The sequence below is a fragment of the Lagenorhynchus albirostris genome, chromosome 10 (assembly GCF_949774975.1).
Source record: "Lagenorhynchus albirostris chromosome 10, mLagAlb1.1, whole genome shotgun sequence".
NCBI lineage: Eukaryota > Metazoa > Chordata > Mammalia > Artiodactyla > Delphinidae > Lagenorhynchus > Lagenorhynchus albirostris.
Window position 1 is genome coordinate 41246689 of NC_083104.1, and position 26339 is coordinate 41273027.

Below are 26339 nucleotides of genomic sequence, written 5' to 3' on the forward strand. Positions count from 1 at the left end.
GGAATGGAAAGGGCGTGTCCCCACGGAAGACCCCCGTGGCAGGTGCTAGTGAGAAGCCCTAGGCTGCCAGGGACCCCTCTGGAGATTCCAACAAGCCTTTGACTGCAAACTAACCCACTAAGTTGAAAGCACTTCTGGCCTTGAAAGGGAGGCACAGGAGGGTTTGGGGGTGTCTGGAACCCTGCCTCCACGGTTCTCCCAGCTCATCACTGGCGTTTCCGTGGTGCTCTCCTGCTGCCCTCTCATTTTGTCTTTGGAAGCTGCTGTGGGGAGGAAAGAGGCCTTTTGCTAGAAGTAGGTCCTAGCTTCCCTGTAGGAGAGTGCTGGGTGCCGGGGTTGATGGAGGAATCTCCGCTTCAGCCTTTAGCATCCGCTCCCTGCTGCCATGCTCTTACCGACCCTCCTCGGGACACCAGGCAGGCAGGTGCTGCACAGCACAGGGTGGGGCACTTCTCGACTCTCCTGCGCTTTTGTGCAGGGCCCCTCCTCCTCTGTTCCATCAGATAAGGCCTTGGGTTCTCTCAGCTCTGATGTTCCTGCTCCCTCCCGAGGTCTGAGGCAGGACCAGAATGTCCCCCCTGCTGGGAGGCCTCTGCAGGGCACAGGGTAGGGAGGAGGAAGGATGGGTGCAGCCACCCCCCACCACACTGTGCTGGGGCTTCTTCCCACCTCCGGGGGGATGAGAAGGGTGCCGTCAATTAGAATTGTAACCAAAGGATTTGGTGCGGGGGGTTGCTTGGCTTCTCGCCCCAGCTTTCTCCACACTCACTCAGTCAACAAGCCCTCAGTGAGGCTCTTCCTGGGCCTGAGATGGGTCAGCCACAGACCCTTCCCCCTGGAGCTCAGCGCTGGGGGCTCTGGGTGCCGGAGATGGGCCAGTAATTGCAATGACTGTGGTAGAAGGAGGCTGAGTCAGGCTCAGTGCAGGCTCCCAGAGGAGGGGCACCCAGGACAACTGCAGACACATGTTTAAGAAGGAGGGAGGGAGAGACAGAGCTAGAGATGGAGAAAGAAACCAAGGAGAGAGAGACAGAAAGTGAGAAGGAGAGGGGAGGAGGCCGGGATTAGAGACAGAGATACGGAGAAGGGGCCGGAGAGCAGGACAGGGTAAGACTGAACACTTTAGAACATGGGGGCACCTGGGGCAACCATGTGTTCTGTGATAAGGAGGGGCATGTGGGGAAACTACCTCTGCCATTGTCTCCACCCCAGGTGCGCTGTTCCCTTCGCTGTCAAAGCTCCCTGCGACACCTCTGTCTGTAAATCTGCACACTGGAAGGCAGCTCTCAGCACACACAGCCCTTCCCGCTGGACCAGGTGCCTCCAGAGGCCATTTCTGCTCCCCTTGTACCCTTGTGACCAGCTGAGCCCCACACGGTGAGGACTCATGAGTGTCTGCAAATATGGACAATAGCTTGCCTGTACTGAGCCTGCGTACGCATCTCAAACATCAGGTTTGAACTCTGCCCACTTCACAAGGTGGGTATTATTTGTGTCCCTTTTTTACACCTGGGGAAACAGGCTTAGAAAGGTTGAGAGTCTGGCCCACGTCCAGGTGGCTGTTTAGGGCGGAGCAGGTTGAAACCCAGTTGTCCAAACCCACCTCCTGAGCTTCTAACCACATCTCCCCTGGGCCCTCCAGCCTGCCAGACTGTCCAGGGAAGAAGTGAATGGGGGGCTGAGGAAGGGAAGCCCACCTGGAGCAGTGGTCTGGGGACTGAGCACTCCTGGCCCAGAGGAGCTGGAGAGACGGAGCAACGGCCTCACCCAGGGAAATGGAGGAAAACGGTGGTTCCTTGTTCCGCTAAGTACCCATCTCAAGCTCCTTCTCAGCGAAAGCCCATCCGACCTTCCCTCGTGGGGTGCAGGCAGCAGACATGGAGGCCTCCGGCCAGCTGAGCTGAGATCCTGAAGGCCACTGGGCAGGACCCTCCCTCCCAGAATGTGGCCCCAGGAGAGGGGCAGCGAAAGGGCCCCCAGGGCTCAGGTGCTTCCCGCCTGGGCATTTCCCTGGGCAAAGGGCCTCATTCCTTCTGGGAAGAAATTTGCATGGCTGGCCCTGGGCCAGCCTCCACCATCGTCCAGGCTGCCCTTCGCTGACACCTTCCTGGAAAACTCTCCCTAGGCCTGGCGTACTGCCCATTCTCATCTCAGTGGTGTGATGGTTAGGTGCTCATGGAATCCGATTTCTGCCAGGGACATGGGGTCCACCTTGACCAGCAAGACTGAAATCTTGCAATTGGGCCAACCTGGGGTGTTTCCACTGCCCCTTCGACTACTGGGGAGAGTGTCCCTCAGCAGGTCTGCGGGTGCTGGCCCCGGGAGGGCCCGGCCCTGGGAGGAGAGGGTCCCCGCGGGGCAAGGATCCTGACTCTGAGGAGGGGTAGTGAGGAGGAGGAAGGGGAAGAAGTCTGTGTATGGAGATGGAAATGCTTTGTCTCTGTGGGTTCTTTGTAAATTGGGCAACAATTGGCAATAAGACTTATTAGTTCACAAAAGCATGGTTTTCCTGCCACTGTGCTTCAGCTGAGCTCCCTCGTGACGGCACCCCAAACCCCACAGGCGTGTCTGAAGACTCTTGGGGACCTTCGGCTCTATGCAAGGGCCCAGCTCCAGCGAAGGCCTTGCTCCAGAAATCACGGTCATCACACTGGCTGGAAGGCAGGGAGCTCTCCATCCATCTCTTGCTCATTCTTGCTTACTTCCTGATCTCTCTCCAGGGTGGTCAGCACAGGATTGACCAAACCAATAAGAGGTCATGGGACAGGAGTCAGGGGTCAGTGACAGATTTCTAGCTGCATGATGGTGGACGAGCTACTTTGCCTGAATCCCCTCGTCTGGAATGAGGTCTAATGAGGCCATCACGGTGCTTCTGTGAAGCCATGGCTGATGTGTGAAGGGGCTGGACAGTGCCTGATCCACAGGAGGGTCCAATACTGCCGCTGAGAGCAAGAGCGGAGGCCATCCCTGGGCCCCAGTCTCTGTATCCGGCGCTCTCAGAGAGTTCTGGGCCCGGTGGAAAAGAGCGCGCCTGGCTGCGGGCCTAACGGGAGACTCGGGGTTAGTCATTTGGTCTCCGTATCTCACTCACTGCGTGACCACAGGCAATCCTCAGTTTCCCTCTTTTTAGAGCGGAAACAGTGACTTTCTTACCTCAGAGAGCTATTGTTAGAGTCACAGGAGACAAAGTGACTGGCAGCTCTGTTCGGGGTTGAAAGTGCCATCTAAACGCTGAGATTATTATCTTCTGCCTCCTGGGATGCCCCCCACCCCCTCACACACACACGGGCACTGCATGCCTCCAAATAATGACAAACAGGCAGAGGTGTGCTGTAAACTGGCTTTCTTACAGGGAAGAATGACATGATTTATAGAATTCGCTCATTTCCATGGTGTAAATATTCCCACCATGACTGATTCCAAGCTACCAATGGTTTAACAAACCACCACGACATCCCTAAATATTTAACAAGTGGCTCTCTACCAAGCCAGTAACCTCACACCACTGGCAGGGGCAGGAAACAAGGCCTTCGTCTCCTGTCAGCCAGCCTGGAAGCCCCCATGGGAGTGGATGTCTTGGGAAATTTTTTTTTTTTTTTTTTGCGGTACACGGGCCTCTCACTGCTGTGGCCTCTCCCGTTGCGGAGCACAGGCTCCGGACGCGCAGGCTCAGCGGCCTTGGCTCACGGGCCCAGCCGCTCCGCGGCATGTGGGATCTTCCCGGCCCGGGGCACGAATCTGTGTCCCCTGCATCGGTAGGCGGACTCTCAACCACTGCGCCACCAGGGAAGCCCATTGGGAACTCCTTTTTTCCTTTACTCCATCTGGAGCCGATTCTGCCCAGATCCCGCATTTCCTTCCGACACTTCTCTTGGGGGTTGAAGCTGGAGGACTCCAGAGAGGGCAGGGTGTGGGGTTTGCTGCCCATTTGTCGGGAGGGCTTAGCTTGGACCAGCAAAGGGTTGCTGTGTGAATCTCGGGAGTGGAGAGAGGGTGGGGTCCTTGGGGAAGAGCCTCCCTCACCTGCCTGTGAAACACCAGCTCCTGCCATTACACTCGGGTTTGTACCACATCCACCTTCTTTGTATTCCTTATATTCATGCCATGCTACCGTCTCAGCATCTAGAAACCTGCGTCCTACCTCCCTGCAGGCTTTTTAAGATCTGGCCCAGCTCCTGGCACATCAGAGGTGCCCCATAGATGGCTGTTGAATTAACGGGTAAATTGATGACTCCAGGCACACAGGCTCTGGGGCGACCGGCATAGCCAGACCAGGCTGTGTCTTTCAGATTTGACACACTGCAAGCAGGATCTTTTGCCCTGCTCTGTCCTTCCTCCTCACTCATTCACCCATCCATTCAACCAATATTAATCATTAAGTGCCCGGCACACATGTAGGGCTACCTGGCCAGAGGATTTGAGGATGACTCCGAGGCTCTTTGTCTGGTGGGTTTGGTGGAAAATGGTAGGAAATATGAGAGGAGATGCAGGGCTGGAGGGAGCAGAGGAGTTCCATTTTAGATGCACTGACTGTAGTGCTTGCTGGACCTGCAGGAAGAGCTGTCCAGGGGCACAGAGACACCTGTGTGGAGCTGAGGATGGAGGAGGTGACTTTGTTAATCCTTCTTCAATAAGCGTTCCAGGCCAGAAAGCCCAGAGCGGCTTTTTGTTGTTCCTCCAGGTCACCGGATCCATGCTCCAGAGACTTGACTTGGCTCTTTCCTCTACCTGGAATTCTCTTTGTAGAAACCCTACCTTTCCTTCAGGTACCCAGGTCAAATGCTCTTTTTCAAAGTCTTCTGGGACCCTCATGATGGGAACCAGTCAGTCAGGCCTCCTTTGGCTTCCACCCTCACTCTGTTTATGCTGCCTTGCCTCTTTCCAGGTGGCCTGTGCCTACCCCTGTCCCCCATTGTGCCATGAGCTCCTGAGGGCAAGGACGGACCCCTCTTCTCTGTGTCCCTCATGGCACCCACCAGTTCTGGCATGAAAGAGTGAATGAATGAACGTTGATAACAGATCAGTTGAACTTTGTCTTCTGGGCAGGCCCACCCCCTTCATCAGCTTCCCCTGCAGATGGCCTGGGGGCTGCTCTGCGGGTGTTCAGCTGAGCACAACCCTGGCCTGAGGCTGGGCCTTCCCGAAGACACAGCATGCAAACAGTCTTCCCTGTTGCCTGCCCCAGTCCTGCCTCCAGGGCGGCCCTTAAGCTCAGCCTCTCTGTTTTGGCCCCAGGTTCTCTGTGTTCCTGCCAGCAGATATAAGAGGATCTAGAGGCCTCTGACCTCCCAACACATCCCTTTTCTAATTTGCACTTGGAGATACAGACATGGGTTGTGACATTTCTTAGTTCTTTTATAATCATGGAAAGGCAAAGCCAAATTGCTAATTTACATAAAAAGATGTTTCAGTGCTCCTGAGAACTAGCCAGTTTTGTATTACTTCATTATTTTTGAAACAGCTTATTGCAATTATTGATGAAAGCAACTTTTAATGTTGCGACACTGTATTTCCAAACAATGAGAGACCCTGGATCTGTCACCCCAAAGCCTGGCTGGTGATTCTGGTGCTGAACCTTGGACCCCACTCTTGTGCCCATCAAGCAGGATCCCTGGTCAGACACCACTGTCGTGCCTTGGCAGCATCCACACCCAGACAGAAGGGCCCCACAGCCTCCCTGAGGGCCTCAAAGACTTGGGCTGGCTCTGCTTCTCCATGGCCAAGTGCTGCTCGCTACATGCCCACTCTCAACAGTGCTGTCTCCCTAGGTCTTGCCCCTCTGCTCCAAGAAATGCTTTTTGTACCAAGTAGTCTAAGCAAAGAATCAAGACCAGCTTTTCAGGACAAGCAGATTTCAGAATAACATATTGTCCAGACTAAACAGTAGAGGGAATGTTTAGATGACCTGCGATTTCCCTCATCGTTAGTACCTGACTTCTTCACTTAGCATCTCCTGGAACTAAGTTCACATCAATACATGCAGGGTGGCCTGCTCTTTCTGGGGCCTTCAGTGTGTCCCCCTGTAGGCACAGAACCATGCTCTATGTCAGAGGTTCCCAACCTTTTTGGCACCAGGGACCAGTTTCGTGGAAGACAATTTTTTCATGGAACGGGGCGGGGAGGGGCTGGTAAAGGAGTGTTGTTCAGGCGGTAATGTGAGCGATGGGGAGCGGCAGGTGAAGCTTTGCTCGCTCGCTGCCGATCACCTCCTGCCATGCAGACCAGTACTTGTCCGTGGCCCGGGGGTCAGGGACCCCTGCTCTGTGTGACCCCCCCACACACACACCGTGATGGACATTTAGTTTGCTTGCAATCAGTGAACGATAAGCAGGGCTGCACTGGAGACCCCTGTATGTGAGCCATTGTGCATCAAGGGAGTGTATTTAAGAGATGTAGAAGCAGACTTCTAGTTTTAGAATTTAAAAGCAGCTTCCTGAAATAGGGTCGGCTTGTGTACTGAGGACAAAATAGGACATTTATCAAAATGAGATTCCCATCTCCCATCTCCTACTGCCACAAAACAAAACAAAAACAAAACAAGTGGTAGGCTATCCTTTACATTGGTAAATGAGGGAACCGGGAGACAGCTGTTGGTCACTGAGGCCTCTGGCTCTGTTTTCTGGGAGTCGTGTTGTGGTCTCAGGAGGGCCCCATGGGCAGCCTGGGTCAGGCAGTGGGCAGCCTCTGTCACCTCCGCTAGCTGTGCCCGCCTGCTGCGGACCTCGGGCCAGGCAGCGAGTCCCCTTTCGAACGCTGGGCTGGCTGCTGCATGCAGATGGAGGGGCATCCTTCTGTCCTAACGGGCTCCCCAGCACTTTAGATACCATCTGTACAGTCAAGATGATCCACAAAGGTTCACCTTAGGACCGCTTCTCTGTGTCCCACTCTCTAGGAAGCACTGAGACCAGAGGGAGGGCAGAACTTAGGGGCTGCCACTCCCCAGGGGCTGCAGACTAGTGGGAGAGGAAAAACATCCCCAATCCAGGCAGCACCAGGGCAGACTTGAGAGGTGGGTGTGGGCTGGGTATCCTCTCGGGTGTGCCAAGCCCAGCCCAGGCACCATTCCGGCTTCCTCTGTCCTCTCCCCGCTGCTGCTTCCCTTCAAGCAACTAGTAGACCTGGGGAGGGGGAGGGGGAGGGGGAGGGGGAGGCGGGGCGGGGGCGCTTATTGGGTCGCAGGGCGTGGCTAACCTCGTGAGGTCACCAAGCGCTGGATAAACGGGTGCAGAGCGAGTGCAGGTGGCAGAGCCTTCGTTCCCGGAGTCGCCTCAAGAGCCCAGACATGAAGCTCTTCTTCCCCGCCCTGCTGTCCCTTGGGGCCCTTGGTGAGTGCGGGTACCTGGGGGCACGCCCCTCCGGGCGGGCGTCCGGGTCCCCTGGCCCCTCAGTGCGGGCATCCTGGTCCCGCGCACCGCCAGGTGGGCACCAGCGCCTGCAGCGGGGGAGGAGCCCGGGAGTGGGCCGGCTCCCGCCCACTCTCCTGGGGAGGGGCTCGAGCAGGGCTCCGCGAAGCAGGTTGGGTCTTTTCCCTAGAGCTGGCAGAGCTCCCCGAAGGGTCTTCTGGGTCCCTGTCCCATTTTGTCCTACCCATAGTACTGTTACATGCGTATACATGGAGGGGGACAATGAGACTCAGAGAGGGTGAGCGACTTGCCCAAGATACACAGGAGACTGGAGATGGGATCCCAGCTCCTGCAAGGACTATGTAACTTGGGCAAGAGAGAGTCTTTCTGAACCTTAGTTTCATTTAAAAATGGTCCAATTCTCTTCCCACACAGCTGTGAGGAGGGGGCAGGGTCCACCTGCTCTGTGGTAGGCAAAGGTGTACACAAGCCTCCCACTGCAGAAGGTCAGGGGTGGTGGCACAGACCCTGCTGATGGGACCCTTCTGCCAGAGGGTGTGAGAGAAGTGATTGGTTTCTGGTTTTTAATGTGCCAGGACTAGAAGGGGACTAAACAGAAGGGACTAAACAATTGTTAGTTCTGTACCCAAGTATCTGAAATAATTTCTGGGATGTTCCCAGGACACTCACCTATGATGGACATTAGTGATGTAAATGTGAGGGCAGGGCTTCCTGCAGTGGAGGGGGTGGGTCCAGGGCAGCAGCGGTAAGGGCTCAAGGGCATCAGCACCTAGGCAGTGTGTGTGCATGGGGCTCAGAGTGAAAGCCCAGGTGTCACCCCCTTCCCCCAGCGGCAGCCCAGTGCAGCCTCCTCCTGTCCTAGGGCATCTACTCTGGGCTGGGAGCTTCCTGGATGAAAAGGGGTGGCTAAAGGATAGCAATGAGCTTATGCCCCCAAACCTGTCCCTGTCTTTTCTGGTCCCCTTCTCCAAATTCCTTCCCATGGGTATTGGTTATTTCTCTCTTCTCTAAGGCAGGATTGGCCTAGCCAGGACCAACTGCTCAGGACCAACTTCCCTTCTGCTCCCTGACACGTGGCCTGCTTGGGCCCACAGCACAGGGTCAGGGCCACCTGGGAGAGGCCCGAGGGGTAGGAAGCCTTGCTTTCCTAGAGGTGGTTACGGGCGGTGGTCTGGATTCTGGCTCAGAGTTGCACCACTGGGTTCCATTTTCACTTGAATCTTTGGTTGTCTTGGCCCCCACAGAGGTCTGCAGTTTAAATCCTGCAGTCCATGGGATGGTGGCCAATGTCCCAAAGTGTCACGGAATCCCTTGTCCTACCCAGTGGAAGGAGTGGCAGCTGCCCTAGGGGATTCCTGCCCTGCTTCTCATGTGTGTCCTGGCTGGCAAAGGCTGGGTGGGGTGGGAAGAGAAACTCCATCCCAGCCCCTGCCTTTGAGACAGGGGCACTACATGTCTGCACAGAAGGAATCTGAGGATTTGTACTTTCAGGAAGATTCCTTCGAGGCTCAGGTGGGCAGCATCTGAGTGACTGAGACAGATCAGGAGCAAGGCTAGGGATACAGGAGGGGCCAGGCCCAGACCTGCTTCAGGGAGCGTTTTGTCTTGAGAGGGGCACATAGCTTCAGAGCTGGCTGGTGGGAGCTGTGGAGGGGATGAGCAGAATGCTGTGTTCTGCACCCGGCCCTGGTGTTTGGGGGGGCTGGGGACTGTGGATCTCAGAAAACCTCTCAGTGACGCTTTAGTTTCTTCGTTCATCCCCTCCCAGGGGAGCAAACGAGCTCTTCCCCATGTTCCCATTCCTGCCCCTGCTCACGCCCTCCCCCCAGCTTGAGACGTGGTCTTCGTTTTGCTCTCTCCCTTCAGGTCCCATCTATTACTAAGCTAACTTTGGACACCAACTCCTTATTTGGGCCCTGTTCTCCATTCTCGATGCCTTTCTGCCTGGTTCCCAGGTTTCAGTCCACTTGTCCCTGCCCTCCCAATGAGTCACTGCTCCACTGCTTCCCAATAAGAACTTCTTGGGCCAGCATTGGAGGCTCTCCATGATCTGACCCCAAACACTTTACCAGCCCCATCTCCATGGCAGCCCGTCTCTAACCCAGTTAGCCTAAATAGGCAGGGGGTTTGGTGTCTGACTGCCTAGGTTCAAATCCTAGATCCTAACTTATTAGTTGTGAAACCTTGGGCAAGCCACATAACTAGTTGAAGCCACAGTTTCATCACCTGGAAAATGCGGATATCAGCAAAATTCACAATAAGGAGGGGCTGGGAGGTTGGAAGGAGACAGAACACATGAAGGGCTGAGTAAAGACCTGCGTAGAATGTGCTTGCAACTGTCGTTGTGCACGTGGCCCATTGTTCCCACCTCTTGGAATGCCCCCACCCCCCCATTATTGGCTGAGGTCATGGGGACATCACTCCTGGCTTGGTATTTGTTCTCTTCTAGAGCATTCATCATACTTAGCGTCCTCTTTGGGGGCTTTTGCCTCTCCAGATGGGAGGTGAGAGCTGGTGCTGTCTGCTTGCACGTTCCTCTGCATATCACTCAGTGCTGTGTATACAGAGAGCGTCCAGGACATGCTATTGGGTCACAAACGACTGAATCGGATAAGGCCAGTTCTCACTTCGGGACAGTTCCAGGAAGGTTTCCAAGGATAGATTACACCCCCAGAGATGTCCCTGGGATGACGGCTGGTGGAGGAAGGGTGTGGCAGCCACACGCTTGGCGGGTGTCTCAATACCCTGGTGGGTCTGATTGCGCAGGGGAAGGCTCATGAATAGGAGGTGGCAGAGGGCTGAATGGTCCACCCCAAAGCACATCCTAAAGGGGAGGCGGCTTTTGCAACCAAGAGTTTTTTGTTTTTGGTAACGGCTTTACTGAGGTATATTTTACATATCATAAAATTCACCTATTTAAAGTGTACAATTTAACGATTTTTAGGAACTTTATACCAAGTGGTGCAACCATCACGGTAAATCAGTTTTAGAACATTTCCATCCCCCCATAAGAGTCCTCTCTCTGGTACAGTGGTGAACGGTGATAACTCAGGCAAACTCACCCAAACTGACAACACCTACTGCAGCTACTGACAAGGCGTGTGGTGCATTTTCCTTTGTTCCTTTGGCATCCTCTGGGAGACGCTCGTATCCACAACAATCTAGAGAGACCCAGATTCCAGGTGGGACGTTGCCACTGCTGAGCAGCCATCACTCAGTGTCCTCGAGAGTCAGATTCCACACCAGAAACACAGGAGTAATCATCCCTTCCCTGCCTGCCTCCCAGGTTCCAGGGGAGAAAGCAGGTGGAAGAACTCCATAAGCTGATAGAAGGCAGCATCATTGTTTTTTTTCAGGGAATAGGAAGTATGTCAGTCATAGGAGGGCAACGATCCAGATCGTCTCCTCTAATTTGTTGAGAAGTACAGCCCTCTGGCCAGCATGGTGTTGTCATTAGACTAGCAAGACACCTCCATTTGAGGAGAGTGGCCTGACTTAGCCACAGAATGGAGAGGGAAGGGGAGGACAACTCCATGAGAGGGTGAGGCCGTCTCTTCCATGGGCAGTGGTGGAGCCCTCACTCCTCGGCTTCTTTCTCCCAGGACTGTGTCTGGCTGTCCCTACGAAAAATGTTCGATGGTGCGCCATATCACTACCAGAGTGGTTAAAATGCTACCGATGGCGATGGAGGATGAAAAGCCTGGGTACTCCCTCTGTCACCTGTGTGAGGAGGACCTCCCGCTTTGAATGTATCCAGGCCATTGCAGTAAGTCCATGCCATAGGTTGGGTGGGACCAGACTGAAAGGGACAGGATCCGAGCGCAATAGAATATGTGTTCTCCCTGCTCCCTCTGTCCTTCTTCATGGAAACCTGTAAGCTGGGAGCTGTCCTCTCTCATAGGACATGATGCTATTTTGAAAGCAGAAATTAACATTCTGAAGTGGAGAACCACGTGTAGGGAAACTGGGATTGCTACAGAAATTGTGAATAAGCCAAAAATTTGAAAGCACCAGAGTGAATATGCGGCAGCTCTGACAAGTGACTGCCATTTACACTCTATAAAGAACTCTAAGTCAATTGGTAAGAAACGTAGGATCATATAAGAAAAACGACACGAGGAGATGGAGTTCATAATGAATAAAAATACTTACGAAAATGTTCCCCTTCATAATCAAGAGAAATACAAATCTAAGCAATTTGTTAGCACTCGCATTTCCTAAATAATAACCCTTAATAAAATGAAACCCTGGCCCACTGGTGAGTCTATAGTGAAATTGATCCTCATAGCGAGTGGCATTCCAGGTTAGAAACGAGTCAGCTGGAAAGCAGAATGGCAATGACAGTAAAGGCCTTGAAGATAAAATGCCTATTGTCTGGGCAATCCCACCCTCAGATGCCTATCCGAAGGCAACAGGTCATCAGAAGGAAAAACAAGCTATGAGGACAAAGCTGTCCATAAAAGTACAGTTTTAACAGCAAAGAGTTAGAAGGAACCCAAGTGGTGAACATTGGAGGGAATTTTTAAAATTTAGCTTAATAAATTACGGAACAGCCACATTTATAATGAAATATCATGAAGTCAATAAAATCAATAAAGGCACTAGAGAAGTAAGAAAATGTAGTCAGTTTTAGATGAATAAAACAGTCTGCAAAACATTATCTATACCAGGTTGCAAATATGAGAAATAGGTAAGCATATGAGGGGTAATATGCCAAAGGGAATGAACGTGGTCTATTATTATGATAAGTTTAAGATATATTAAGAGTTAAAAATTCTATTCAATAAACAAGAACTTAAAAGAAATATAGAGCAAAAACAGGGGAGAAAGCACCTAGAACAACCTTTAATATAAATGACCGCGAAGGTTGCGATCCACGGAGAGATCTAAGCCACGTGAAAAAGCGGCCACCCGCCAGCCTCAGGAGTCAAAGCAGTTCCCCTGGGGCTCATTACCCAAAAAGAGGGGCCTTGGGCTTGTGCCACCTCTCATGGCACCTGCGAGGACATGACTGAAAGCTGACCCTTTGGAAGGTCCTTCCAGCCATGGAGGCTTCTGACCTTCTGAAGTTCACTTGCGTGGCTCAGCGTGGGTTTTCTCCTAATCCGGTCTGGTCTCTGCTTTCAGGCAAAAAAGGCAGATGCTGTGACCCTGGATGGTGGTTTGGTGTTTGAGGCAGGCCTGGACCCCTACAAACTGCGGCCGGTAGCGGCAGAGGTCTATGGGACGGAAGAGCGTGAGTTGCCCCTGGGGACCCAGAAGGTGGGGTGGCCTGGGCCCTGGGCTCCGTGGAGTCAGAGTGGATGAGCCACAGAGGTGATGTCTCGGGCAGCATCACACTTACAGGGAATGGAGTCCCTGGGCTCTTTGGGCCGGTCACTGACCCACCGGGGAAACAGAGCAGGCTCTGGGCTGCGGTGACCAGGTGAAACGGCAGCACACACTCCCCTTCCCACTGGGGGCTTGGTCAGCGTGGGCTGTTTCTCTCCCTCCGGTCCAGGCTAAGAGCTCTCGATTCTTTCTGCTCTTTTGCAGAGCCCCAAACCCAGTATTATGCCGTGGCTGTAGTGAAGAAGGGCAGCAACTTTCAACTGAACCAGCTACAAGGCCGGAAGTCCTGCCACACGGGCTTTGGCAGGTCCGCCGGGTGGAACATACCTATGGGGACACTTCGCCCGTTCTTGAACTGGACAGGGCCACCTGAGCCCCTCCAGAAAGGTAAGATGGCTGGGGGAGGGGTGTTGGGGGTGATCTCTGGCTGGGGTCTCTACTCCAGTGGCACATACACAAGCCACTTCGGGATGGCCCAGGTGGACATGTGGGATGACTCCGAGGCAGGGGTGAAGTTAACTGATGTGAAGCCTGCAGGGGCAGGGTCTACCCGCATCAGCAGCCCTGCGAGGTGGCAGCTGAGTCTGTTCTCTGCCAAAGTACATCTCTCTGAGCTGCTAGCTTTGCAAACGCTGACAGGCAGGGGTGGAGGGAGTGCACACTGGGGGGTGCCACTGGCTGTGGCCCGGTGGGCTCACACTCTGGTTCATTTCTCTCTGTTCAACAGCTGTGGCCAAATTCTTCTCTGCCAGCTGTGTTCCCTGCGTGGATGGCAAAGAGTACCCCAACCTCTGTCAGCTGTGCACAGGGACAGGGAGAAATAAATGTGCCTGCTCCTCCCAGGAACCATATTTTGGCTATTCTGGTGCCTTCAAGTGAGTGAGACTGTCCTCTTCTCCCCAGCGGCCCACATGTCCTCCGGCTAGGAAGCGCTTGTGTCTCTGGTCCCAAATAGAGCTCAGTCAGCTAGTGGGGACCATCGAGGAGGTCCAGTCCTACTGCTGTGCAGACAGAGAAACTGAGTCCGAAGAGGGTGCCCAGTGCACCTTCCCAGTGCACTTTTCCCTCTAGCCCCCCAGGCCCGACATGTGCCCTTTTACCTCTGCACCAGCCCCATGAGCAGCCATCTGGCCAGTGGCCCCTTCTGTCCCCCCAGAGAACCCTGAATCGGGCTTTGTCCCTCTGTTGTCCTGGGTTCCTCCTGCTGACTCTGTCCCCTCCATAACCACAGAGGGACTGAAGGAGTCTTGTCATGAGAAGACCAGTCCCAGGCTCCTGGCCAGGCAGGGCAGCCTGGCCTGTCCCGGAGCCAGGAGGCGGTGGGCTCCTCCTGACTGACTGGCCCCAGCGCCTCTCTGCAAACCCCCCACCCAACTGATGCTGCCCATGTTCCCCCATCTGCCTCTCGGACTCAAGCATTTTGCGCAGGGAGGCCTCCTTGCTTCTCCACTGGCCAGGGCACATCTGCCACTTAGTCCTGGGAGAAAAAAGCTACATGGCTAAGGACACTACTTTTACCCTCTGGTGTAGAGGCTTCGAAACTCTTTTACGTAGAAGGACAAAGTTTGGCCCTCTCAGCCCTTAAAGCAGAAAGCAGGGGTCTCCGGCCAGCACCTGAGCCCTTCTTCCTCAGAATTCACCTGGAGGTGACCCCTGAAGCCTTTCCAGTGGGGATGCCCCAAAGCCTGAGGGCCCTGCCCTCCACAGATCAGGAGCCCACAGAAGACAAGCCGCAGGACCCTGTTCCACAGGGAGTCACGAGGAAGAAGTCGGGGAGGGCCGCTCTGTGCTGACCCTTCTGGTGCTTTCTTATCCCACAGGTGTCTGCAGGACGGGGCTGGAGATGTGGCTTTCGTGAAAGACAGTACAGTGTTTGGTAAGAGAGGAAGAGCCACGGGTACTGCCTCCTTTCCTTTTTTTTCCTTATTTTATTTCATTTCATTTTATTGTAATTCCAAGTAGTGAGCTAATTTGACTCCTCACTTCCTGGCCCCACGATCATCAAGGTTCCCTACAGAGCATAGCTCTTATTTTATGTTATTTCATGGAATAATTCAATGGAATGTGGAATAATTCAGTGGAATGTGTTCTTATTTTATGTTATTTCTAAATGATCAGTTTTCTTGAAATCTCCCATGCCCGCTGTCTTTCTCTTCCCCCTCAAAGACGCCCATGCCAACGTATTTGACACGTGTCCTCCGAGATATATAGGTGGTCTTGCAAAATATGTAGTGCTGGTTTGTGTTTCTGGATTCTAAGCTCACAGAAGCTTTACTGATCATTATCGATCATGATGTGATCAAGGTTTTCCGCTCAGCATTTTGTTTTGGAGATTTATCCGTGTTGTTGTACTTGTCTGGTTCAGTGGTTCTAATAGATGAGAAATGCTCCATGGGAAGCACACATCACTTTTTTTTTTTTTTTTTTGGCTGCATTGGGTCTTCGTTGCTGCGTGTGGGCGTTCTCTAGTTGCAGCAAGCGGGAGCTACTCTTCGTTGAGGTGCCCGGGCTTCTCATTGTGGTGGCTTCTCTTGTGGAGCACGGGCTCTTTGCACGTGGGCTTCAGTAGTTGCAGTGTGCGGGCTGAGTAGTTGTGGCTCGCGGGCTCTAGAGCGCAGGCTCAGTAGTTGTTGTATCTAAGCGCACGGGCTTAGTTGCTCCGCAGCATATGGGATCTTCCCGGACCAGGGATCAAACCCGTGTCCCCTGCACTGGTAAGCGGGTTCTTACCCGCTGCGCCACCAGGGAAGTCCACACACATCACATTTTATTATCTATGGTTGTAAAGCAATAGATGTGTCATTGTTGGTTTATTTTGCATTTCTCTGACGTCTAGTGAGTTTGATCATCTCAATATATTTGCTAGTAGTTTGGGCTTCCCTTTCTTCTTTTATGATCTCTGACTATTTTCCTCTTGATTTTCATGTCTGTTTCTTCATGATTTTGATTCAAGGCTAGGCATTCCTTCTCTCTAGATATCCAGCCATTGTTGGTTCTAGACTTTAGGAACGTCTTTTCTCAGTCAAAAAATCTGTCAGTAGCCCCTTTGTTGAACAGAAGCCCTTGATATTGATAAGGTCAAATTGGTCACTTTTGCCCTGCTGGTTTGTGTTTTGGGGACTTTTAAAGATGCCCTCTTCCCTCCAGATCATAAATATTTTCTACAATAAGATTTATAGACTCCCCTCCCTAACACACACTTGTTTGTTCATACGTACTCTACCTAGGAAATCAGGTATGGATTTAGCTTCAGCATTTCCCCCCTTTAGAGTGAGATCATTTTCCTTACAGTAACGACTATGAAAAATTCCACCCTTTTCCTACTGATATGTGGAGCCTCCTATACATCAAGCTTGTTTATAATCATGGATCAGTTTCTGAGCTGTTTTGTTTCATTGGTCTATTTGTATTTTTCTGCATTTATTACTCTGGCTTGTAATGGTTCTTAATAGCTTGTGGGGGTCTGGGGAGAGAGAGCGTGCACGCAAGCGCCTTCCCCCAACACTTTGCTATTTATTTTCTAACTAAAATTTTAGAATTATTTTGTTGAATTTCTAAAAACATCATACTTTAAGTAGAATTGTATTGAATTTAAATTGATTCATGAAAAATTGACATATTTATGTCAAACTGTCCAATCCCTGACCATGATAAATCTCTCCCTTTTTTTTTTTTTTAAATAAACTTATTTATTTATTTTTGGCTGCATTGGGTCTTTGTGCTGCGCACAGGTTCCTCCTTGTGGTGGCTTCGCTTGTTGCGGAGCACGGGCTCTAGGCGCGTGGGCTTCAGTAGTTGTGGCTCGCTGGCTTCAGTAGTTGTGGTTCACGGGCTCTAGAGCACAGGCTCAGTAGTTACGGCATATGGACTTAGTTGCTCTGCGGCATATGGGCTCTTCCCGGACCAGGGATCGAATCCGTGTCCCCTGCATTGGCAGGCGGATTCCCAACCACTGCGCCACCAGGGAAGCCCAATCTCTCCCTTTTGATCACACCTCTTTTTATGTCCCTTAATAGAACTTACAGAACTTAACATTTTTCTCTTGGTCTCCTGCATTGTTTGTTTTTGTTTTATTTTGGCTGCGCAGCATGGCTTGCAGGATCTCAGTTCTCCAACCAGGGATTGATCCCAGGCCACGGCAGTGAAAGCACCGAGTCCTAACCCCTAGGCCCCCAGGGAACTCCTTCCTGCGTTGTTTAATGAGGCTAATTACCAGCTATTCAATGGTTTTAGTTGCTATTATAGTATCATATTCTGTATTAGTTTCTGTTTTATTATTGCTAATGAGAGTAACACTTGATTTTTGTAGTGTTGCCTTGCTGGACTCTCTTGTTAGTTTTATTAGTTTTTTCTTGGTTTCATTGGCTTTTCTATGTAGGTGAGTACCTCATCTTTAAAAAATTAGAGTTTGTCTTTTTCCCAGTGCTTACATCTCTTATTTCTTTAGTAAATTGTGAAATCCAGGTCGTCTGATACTGTGTTGGCAACATGACAGCTTTGCCTTGTTCCTGATTTTGAAGTGACTGTTTAAATTTTCTTCTTTTAGAATGATTTTGCTGTAGATATTTTGATATGTGGCATTTATCAAGTTTAATACCTTTGCCAAGTTCTCTATGTTACTTGTTTTCCAAAACTAAAAAAAAAAAAAAAAAAAGCACATATAGATGTTGAACATATAAATGCTTTTGCTGCACCTACTAGGATTAAGATGATCTCATGGTTTTCCTTTAACCCATTCTTGTCATGAATTACTTTAGCTTCTTTGACATTCAGCCATTCTTTTGTGAATGGAATAAACTGATAAACCTTAATCCTGATCTATTAGTTTTAAAATACTCTGTTATATTGAGTTCGCCAATTATTTTAGATTTTTGTGTTCATGTTCATAAGTAAAATAGGTCTGTAATTATTCCCTCCTGTACTTCTTTCTCTGATTTTGAGATCAAGATTATACTAAGCTCATAAAACAACTTGGGTCAGTTTCCGTCACTTTATGTATTCTGAAGCAGTTTACATGTGATATAGATGAACAGTTCCAAATTGGGATGAACTCACTCATAAAAATAATCTTTTCTTTTGATACACCCAAGTGTTGAGAAGTGGCTCAACTGTATTTCTTGCTTTAAAATTTTTCTTGTTTTTATTCTTGCTGGAGATGTGGGTAAGGCAGCAGCCCCTGGCTGGCCCCCTGGGCTTGTCTCCCTCAGGTGACCCTTTTCTAGGTGGAGTTGCCGTGGAAACAGATGGGTCTGGTTCAGCCTCCTTGACTTGCCAGGCAGGAGTTGCAGCAACCCCAGGGCCTGTATGATGCAATCAGAGGAACGTGGGCTTTGCCCCTAAGGCTTTCTGGGCACTGTCTTTACCTTTCTGGACATTCTGGAGCAATCCACTGCCTTTCTGACGCCCAGTTTTGTCAACTGTGTAAGATGTCTCTTCCAGCTCAAATTCTATGGGGGAAGGGGGACTACAGCTCACGGCTACTGTCTGGGGTTGCCTCATCTGGGCTCCCCTCCACCTCCCTCTTTCCCTAGAGAACCTGCCAGCGAAGGCTGACAGGGACCAGTATGAGCTGCTCTGCCCAAACAATACTCGGAAGCCAGTGGATGCATTCAAGGAGTGCCACCTAGCCCAGATCCCTTCTCATGCTGTTGTGGCCCGAAGTGTGGATGGCAAGGAGGACTTGATCTGGAACCTTCTCCTCAAGGCACAGGTATCCCCACCCAGAGTACCCCTACCCTGCTTGGATTTGGTGGTGGTGGGGTTTCCTTCCTTCTTTCCCTAACTACCTGCCACTGTAGAAGTCCTCTGTAGCCTCACTGCACAGATGCAGTGGCTTGCCTGTCTCTAGGCCATACTCCACACAGCAGGAACAACGAAGCCCCTTCTAGCATTACAGACTGGTGGTGTCTCATGGGCTGGAGTAGAAGCAGGGGGAGGACAATGCAATATTCTCAGGACTCTAAGGTGCTTGGAACCCAGCAACTTTTTAAAGATGAAGCCATAACTGAGCTATGTCACAGGGATGGCTGGAGTCCCTCTATGGGAGGAAGTCAACCAAGGTTCCTCCTCTCAGAGTCATCCCTAAGTTCCAGATGTTCTTTTTCAACATCGTGTTTTTGTTTCCTATTTACCACTGACATCATAATTCTCTTTTCCCTTAATTAGGAGAAGTTTGGAAAAAGCGCTCTACAGGGGTTCCAGCTCTTTGGCTCTCCTCCTGGGCAGAAGGACCTGCTGTTCAAAGACTCTGCCCTTGGGTTTTTGAGGATCCCCTCAAAGATAGATTCTGGGCTGTACCTGGGCTTCCGCTACCTCACCGCATTGCAGGGCCTGAGGGAAAGTGAGTGAGGGCCAGGCAGGCCCCAAGGGCAGGCTGGTGTGGGTGGTGAGCCATGGGTGAGGCCTTCAGGGAGCACCTCACCCCCACCCCATGGGCAGCTTGGCCCTGCTCTGTAGTGGTCACTTGGCCATCTCCAAGCCACTGGAGGTCTTCACCATGGTAGGTTTGATGTGAGTGTGAGCATCCTCTGTGCACCAAGTCAGGTGAAAAGTGTCTCCAAAGGAATGTGTCGCCTCCTGATAATACTGCCACAGGTCCCTGTGTGCGTCAGGCTCCCCAGCCCTGACGAAACAGTCAGTTTGCCTCCCAGGAAGTGAGAAGTATGAACATGAACCAAGAGAGCCAGGGCCCCTCCTGGGATAAATCCAGAGGCCTGGTGGGACACGGCCCAGTGCCTGGGCCCTGAACTTGGCTGGGATACCGCATTGGGCCAGCTCAGCCATGGCTCCTTCTCCACTGGAGGCTTCAGATGGAGTCTGGGTGAACTGGGAAGCTGCGCTGTTGTCAGTGGTGGTGACTGCCTGCCTTAGGGGAAGTCAGGACAGGGCTTAAGGTCCCCTAGGCCATCTCTTGGGGCTGCCACTGTTTCTGTGTCCTGGAGCTTTTATCCAGTAGGACAGAGATATTAGGCAATATCTCGGTATCTCTTTCATTACACTAAAGCTTGAAGGGTGGATTAGAAGCCGGGGAAGCCTCCAAAGGAAGAGAAATGAGACACAAGGAGGGCTATGCCTGAAGAAGGGTTTGGGGAGCTGAGAGTGGAGCGGGGAGAGGAGCACGTGGAAGGGAAGAGGCGCAGGTGTCTGATTCCACTCTTCTCTGGAGGAAGTAGCTCCCGCCCAGCGAGCGTCGGGGCAGGAAGGGGGCTCTGAGTGGAGCCGGCGCTCCAGGGAGGTCGGCGGGCCTGGGTGTCCCTCGCTGGGCTCAGGGCACCTGCCGACCGCCATGTCCCCGGGCAGCTGTAGCGGAGGTGGAGGCGCGGCGCGCGCGGGTCGTGTGGTGCGCGGTGGGACAAGAGGAGGAGCGCAAGTGCCGGCAGTGGAGCCTCCAGAGCAACCAGAACGTGTCCTGCGCCACGGCCAACACCACCGAGGACTGCATCGCCCTGGTGCTGGTAGGTGGCCGGCGGCGGGCCTGCGGGCGGTGCGGGCGGGGCAGCGCTCCTAGGAGACCGAGGTCAAGGGCATCTGGTCTGAAGTGAGGCGGACCTTAGAAGCGCTACGGCCCCGGGGGCAGGGTCTGCTCGCTCCTGCGCAGTGTGGGAACAGACACAGCTTTCCGTCTGCAATCTGTTTACTGTGGGCTTTCCAATCTGATTTTAAGAACGAGTTGCGATGAATGCAGGTAATTTGGAAAATATAGAAAGATGTGATGTAAAAACAAACAAAACACTGGGACCTCATGCAGAGATACCACAGTTACAGTTTTGCTAACTTCCCACTCCAGGATTTCTCGGTTCATCTCAGTTTAGGCTCGGAACAGTACTGGGTCGTTCCAGTTACGTAGTTTGAGTCCTATTCACTTAACAGTGTATCATGGCCATTTTCCCACGTGACATATTCTTTGAAAACACTTTAAAAAGTGATTTCAGGATATCTTTTATATGGTGTGGCACAGTTTAGTCATGACCCTATTCTTCTTTGTCTCCTTATTTTGTTGTTAACAATAACCCTGTGCTGTGCAGCCTTGAATAGAAATCTTTATCCACATCTCCTATTAGCTTTAATAATGTTGTAAAAAAATTATTACTTAGTCAAAGAGGGAGTTTTACAATCTTGATGAATCCATGTTCCAGTTCTGGAGCGTGGGCTCGTTCATTCTGATGGTGAGTGAATTTAATTGTTTCTGCCCACTTGTTGAATAGCTTCTGTGTAGCACTTTGAGTGTAGTGCTAATGAGCAGAGACTAGACAAGACCAGCTCTTCCCATCTGTCTCCTCAGTGAGGGAGGCTGGTCCAGGAGGGCATCCCAACAGTACTCCAAGTGCAGAAAGGGATTTTGTTCAGAGGACCGGGCTACCTGTACCCGGTCTTTCCAATGGAAGCGACAGCATGAAAGGCATGTAGGTCTGGTAGAGAATTAATAGTGCACATGGTGTTTCCTTGGGGTCCTCAGTTCAACCCTTGCTGCTTTACTGGGGCACCTGACAGCCATTCTCTTAGAGCTGTAAAGGCAGGCGGGACAGGAAACAGCCTCACTGTGGTGCTGGAGATATGCTTTGTCTTGGCAGAAAGGAGAAGCTGATGCCCTGAGCTTAGATGGAGGATATATCTACACTGCGGGCAAGTGTGGTTTGGTGCCTGTCCTGGCAGAGAACCAAAGTAAGTGGAGAAGAGTCCTCTCTGGTTTATTCCCTCAGGGCTTCGGGGGTGGGGTATAGAGAGGAGTAACCCCACTCTGTGGGTCCAAGTGGAGACATTAAAATGGACAGATACGTTCAAACAGGAGAATCAGGGGAAAGAATAGATGAAAGGGGCCATGTTACCCACACAGCCTATTGTAGTGAGAACTGACAAAGCCCAGATTGGTTTCCTCTTTTTAATTTTTAAAAAGATTTTAGTAAAGTATAATATATATGCAGAAAAGTGCACACAAGTGTACAACTCAAGGACATTTCACAAAGTGGTACATCCCCAAGCGCTAGGGCCCAGAGCAGGACACAGCAGGTTCCACAAGTCTCCTTGTGTCCTCCTGTCACCAGCCCCCTTACTCCAGCAAGGGTAATGACTCCTGACTTCAAATGGCACAGATCAGTTCTGCCCGTTTTTGAACTCTATGTAAAAGGAGTTGCACAGCATGTGCTTTTAAAAATGTCTTTTGCTCAGCGTTATACCTCGTTTTGTAGTGTTCTACTTTGTGACTCCACTGCAGTTATTTATTCTACTGTGGATGAGCATTTGGGTAATTTCCAGTTGGCTGCTGTGGATAGCGTTGGTATGATCGTCTGTGTCTGTGTCGTTTGGTGAGCACATGTATGCATTTCTGCTGCATGGAACTGCTGGGACAGTCTCTTTGGACTTGATTCTGCAAAGACAAATACCTTCTGATTTCACTCCTATGTGGAATATTAAAAAAAAAAAAAGGGAACAAACCAAACCAAATCAAACAAAAACAAACACACGGATTCAGGGAATAGAGTAGTGGATACCAGAGGGAAAGGGGGAGTGGGGGGAGAGGGAAAGGGGTAAAGGGCGTCAGCTATAGGTGATGGATGGAAACTAAACTTTTGGTAGGTATATAGAAGTCAAAATATAATGCTGTATGCGTGAAACTTAAATAATGTTATAAACCAATTAAATATACTTTTCCAATAAAACAACACCTACAGATTCACATTATCCATCCCATGAAACAGGAGTGATGCGACTTTTTCCTAAGGAGAAGCCAGTTACTGAGTCCGAAAGCATGGATCTCCCCATGCTGAAGGGACATAAGAAATGCTACTTTATCCTTAGCCTCTCCAGAGGGAACTAGAGGAGGTCAGGCAGGTGAGACAAGGTGCCCCTCACCTCCAACGGGCGAGGATTAGGTAGGAGTACTTTGGTTGCAAATGACACAATCCCATTGCCAAGTGGCTTAAACAAAAAAGATAGTTGATTGGTTAATGTGGTGATTGAACTGTCCAGACGTCAGTTTCAGCAGTTCCACCCCTGGGTACATCCCCAGACGTGTATGAAGATGTCAGTGACAATATTGGAAGCAGTGAACTTAGGAGCCCTAACTCAGCTCAATAAGTTACAGACAGTAAGGCGGTTTGAACTTAAAAACACAGTATTGGGACAAATACCATATGATATCACTTATATGTGGAATCTAAAATATGGCACAAATAAACCTACCTACAAAACAGACTCACAGACATAGAGATCAAACATGTGGTTGCCAAGGGGGAGAGGGAGAGGGAGAGGGAGGGACTGGGAGTTTGGGGTTGGTAGATGTAAACTATTATATATAGGATGGATAAACAACAAGGCCCTACTGTATAGCACAGGGAACTAGATCCAGTCTCCTGGGATAAATGATAATGGAAAAGAATATTTTAAAAAATGTGTATGTGTATAACTGAGTCACTTTGCTGTACAGCAGAGACTGGCACAACACTGTAAATCATCTATACTTCAATTAGGGCATTCCCTGGCGGTCCAGTGGGGTTAGGACTCGGTGTTTTTACTGTCAGGGCCCAGGTTCGATCCCTGGTCGGGGAACTAAGATCCTGCAAGCCACGTGGCACGGCCAAAAAAAAAAAAAAAAGAGCTTAAAAACACAGTATTGGGTTGAAAATAAAAAAAGGAGGAAACTTAGTGAAGTCTATAATACAATGCCATTTATTTATATTAAAAACACATATACACAAAACCATGCCAGTATATGTTCTTTGATATGTGTGTACCTTTGAAAAATATATGATCACAATAAAACATGTGTTTAATGACCTTTCGCTTGTCTTTATTCTTTCAGAATCCTCCAAAAGCAACAGCTTAGATTGTGTGCACAGACCAACGGAAGGTGAGTTGGAATCGATCACTTTCAGAGTCAAGGGTAAGTTTTTGTATCTGGAGGAGGAGGTGGTGGGAACTTAAAAAAACCTCACAGAGATGCAGCCATAGAAGCTGTAAGTTCTTTTGCAGGTGCAAATCATTCACAGATGAGTAACTATAATTATGTTTTTACGGACCTTCATACATGGCAGAGAAATATAAGAGTTCCTCATTTTGTCCTGACCACGGTGAAGGTGGGGTGTCACACCCCCATCTCATATGGACGCGGAAACAGTGTCCCGGATGTCACTCACAGCCGTTGATAATACTGTGGCAGATCCTGGCCTGGAACCAGGTCCCTTGTGCTAAATCCCTTGCCCTGTGCACCAGCCCACCTGCCTGCCAGAGCTGGTGCTTCCTCAACTTCGGCAGAGCTCTGCACTTGCCGGCAGCGGAGTCTGCCCAGTGCGTGCTCTCAGGAGGAGGACTGCACCCCATTGACCCTCTCTCAGCACAGGGAGGTCCTTAGGGACACACCCCCTGCATCCACACAGCACTTATTCCGGCAGCCATCACGCTCTGGCCTGATGCAGTTGGTATATTGCATGTTGCAGTTGGCGATCTACGCACTCTTGGGGTCATGCTTCTTGGTCAGTGTTCGTGGCTTTAGTAGCCCACGTCTACAATAGAATGAACTGCCGGTTTATAACTCAGGGGCAGTATATGGCTGGTCAAGGACTTCAAGGATCAGCTTACTATTTCATTTCATAACCCAGATCAATCTCATCTTAACATAGAGCAGCAGCTTAAATTTTGTTGGTCTATCGGACAGTGGCCAGTCATCCGGGGGAATCTGCCTGGTGATGCTTCTTGACCTTCGTTGGCTCGGGTTGCACACAGCTGCAGTAGAGTCCATGGACCGGGCCCTGGGAGGCTAAGACTTGCTCTTCTCTTGTCCAAGGGTATCTTGCCGTGGCAGTTGTCAAGAAGGCAAATGCTGAGCTCACATGGAATTCTCTGAGAGGCAAGAAGTCCTGCCACACTGCCGTGGACAGGACCGCAGGCTGGAACATCCCCATGGGCCTGATCGCCAACCAGACAGGCTCCTGCAAATTTGGTAGGAGTCCCGAGGGAGTCGTGGGTCGGCCATCCTGAGGGGCAGGCTGGGGTCCTCTGTAGAACTCAGGGAGGGGAGGTGTGGGGACTTGCAGGCTGACCGTGGCTTACAGGCCTTTTCTGGTGTAAGCAAGATCCCCCTGCGGCTTCCTTCTGCAGCTTCTCCACACAGCACTTCCCACACCCCCTCCACCCCACATGAAGGCGCAAAACTGGAGGATCGGTCTGTTTCTCTGCACCCTAAGAATGGATGCAGGTCCTGAGAAGTACAAAAGTCACTTTTTGCTTCCTGGAGCTCCGGATCTAAATTCCTCCCAGGCACTGGCTTCTCAATTTGGGAAAAGCCATCTGCCTTCCTCATGAAAGATGACTTCTGTTACTAAACAGAACTGACGTCTTACTCCACGCTGTAGAGGAAACTGAGTAAGACCTCCAGGCTTTTGGCTCAGCCTCGCCTCCTGGCTGCGCGCCGTGCTCCCGCCCCACACGTGAGCCATGCCCTACCTGCTGTGGGCCTGGTGACGTGGAGCTGTGTGCCACATTCTTGTCACGGTCACCTCCCGGGCAGGCGTCTGCTCAAGTGGGGCCCTGCTGCATTTTGAATGGGTTTGTGATCCTGGCTTGGCGGGCTCTCGTGTGGCTCTGTTCCTCACTAGCAGTGCACACTGGTGTCGCCCTCTATGACCCCACGGCAGCCTCCAGGTTGTGGGCAAGCTGCCAGGACCACAGTGGGACACTCCCAGCCCTAGGCCGAGCTTGGCACGTGGCATGGCTCTTCCAGTGGCAGGGGCTGCACGAGTTGGATAATGGGTGCTACTTGCTTGTCGGGGCAGGGCTTTCTTGTCACCTTTATTTCCTCTCTTTTTAATCTGTATTAATCCATGTTAACTCCTTACTGTGGGTTAAATCACATGGTGGGTTGGTTTGTATTAGGTTCAGCTGCAAGGACAGAAAACCCCCAGTAGAAGTGAATAGAAGTTTATTTCTCTCCCACGTGAGTGGAGTCCAGCGGTGGATTGTCCAGAGCTGGCAGGACGACTACATGGTGTCAAGGGCCCAGGTTTCAAACATCTGGCTATTCTGAAACATATGTGGCTTCCGTGCTCAAGGTCGCTCATGGCCCATGTCACATCTGGGGGTCCAGTCCCCACTTCTGCATTCCATGTGCAGAATGAAGGAAGGGAAGGAGAAGGGGCAAAACACATGTGCCAACTGTCTTTTAAGGATGTCAGGACACTGGCACCCAACACTCCTGCTCATATTTCACTGGCGATACTTAGCCATGTGGCTTACTAGCCACAGGGTAAGGCTTGTCTCTGGTCTAAGGGACCAGGTGCCCAGGTAAAAAGCAGGGTTCCTATTACTGAGGAGAAGGGGAAATCAGATCCTGGAGTGGACGTTTTGCAGCTTCTGCTGAGATGGCCATCAGGTTCATCAATTTGAGTCCCCAGCTCGAGGCTGTGATGATGGGACCCTTTGTACAATTACACACTCTCTTCCCCAGCCCCAATCAGGTTTCCTGTCTCAAGTACCTACAGTCTCAAGTTTTTCTGAACCTTGGTGGGGCCCGGGTTGGTGGTAACATGTTACTGTGTGTTATAATGACTGTGTTCTATCTGCCTTGGTCAATATGATGAATGGAAACCAAGCCACATCACCTGTTAGGTAAAGACCGCTTATCTTGACTCAGGTAGGAAGAGCTGACTCCCT

The 26339-nt window shown here is 51.1% G+C and overlaps 1 protein-coding gene across 3 annotated transcripts in view; it reads left to right on the plus strand.

Moving 5' to 3' along the window:
* Positions 1-26339, plus strand: part of LTF (lactotransferrin) — a 46437-nt gene that overhangs the window by 10561 nt on the left and 9537 nt on the right. The window contains exons 1-12 of one of the 3 annotated variants that reach the window (XM_060162159.1): positions 1348-1479; positions 10967-11130; positions 12492-12600; positions 12900-13082; positions 13423-13570; positions 14516-14571; positions 18227-18405; positions 18861-19035; positions 19995-20149; positions 21266-21356; positions 23494-23541; positions 24475-24630. In XM_060162159.1, the coding sequence (XP_060018142.1) occupies positions 11056-11130; positions 12492-12600; positions 12900-13082; positions 13423-13570; positions 14516-14571; positions 18227-18405; positions 18861-19035; positions 19995-20149; positions 21266-21356; positions 23494-23541; positions 24475-24630 (1375 nt within the window). In that variant the 5' untranslated portion in view covers positions 1348-1479; positions 10967-11055. Of the gene's footprint in view, positions 1-1347; positions 1480-7180; positions 7326-10966; positions 11131-12491; positions 12601-12899; positions 13083-13422; positions 13571-14515; positions 14572-18226; positions 18406-18860; positions 19036-19994; positions 20150-21265; positions 21357-23493; positions 23542-24474; positions 24631-26339 lie in introns of those variants that run through there. The other 2 variants (XM_060162158.1, XM_060162160.1) reach the window with 2 other exon arrangements.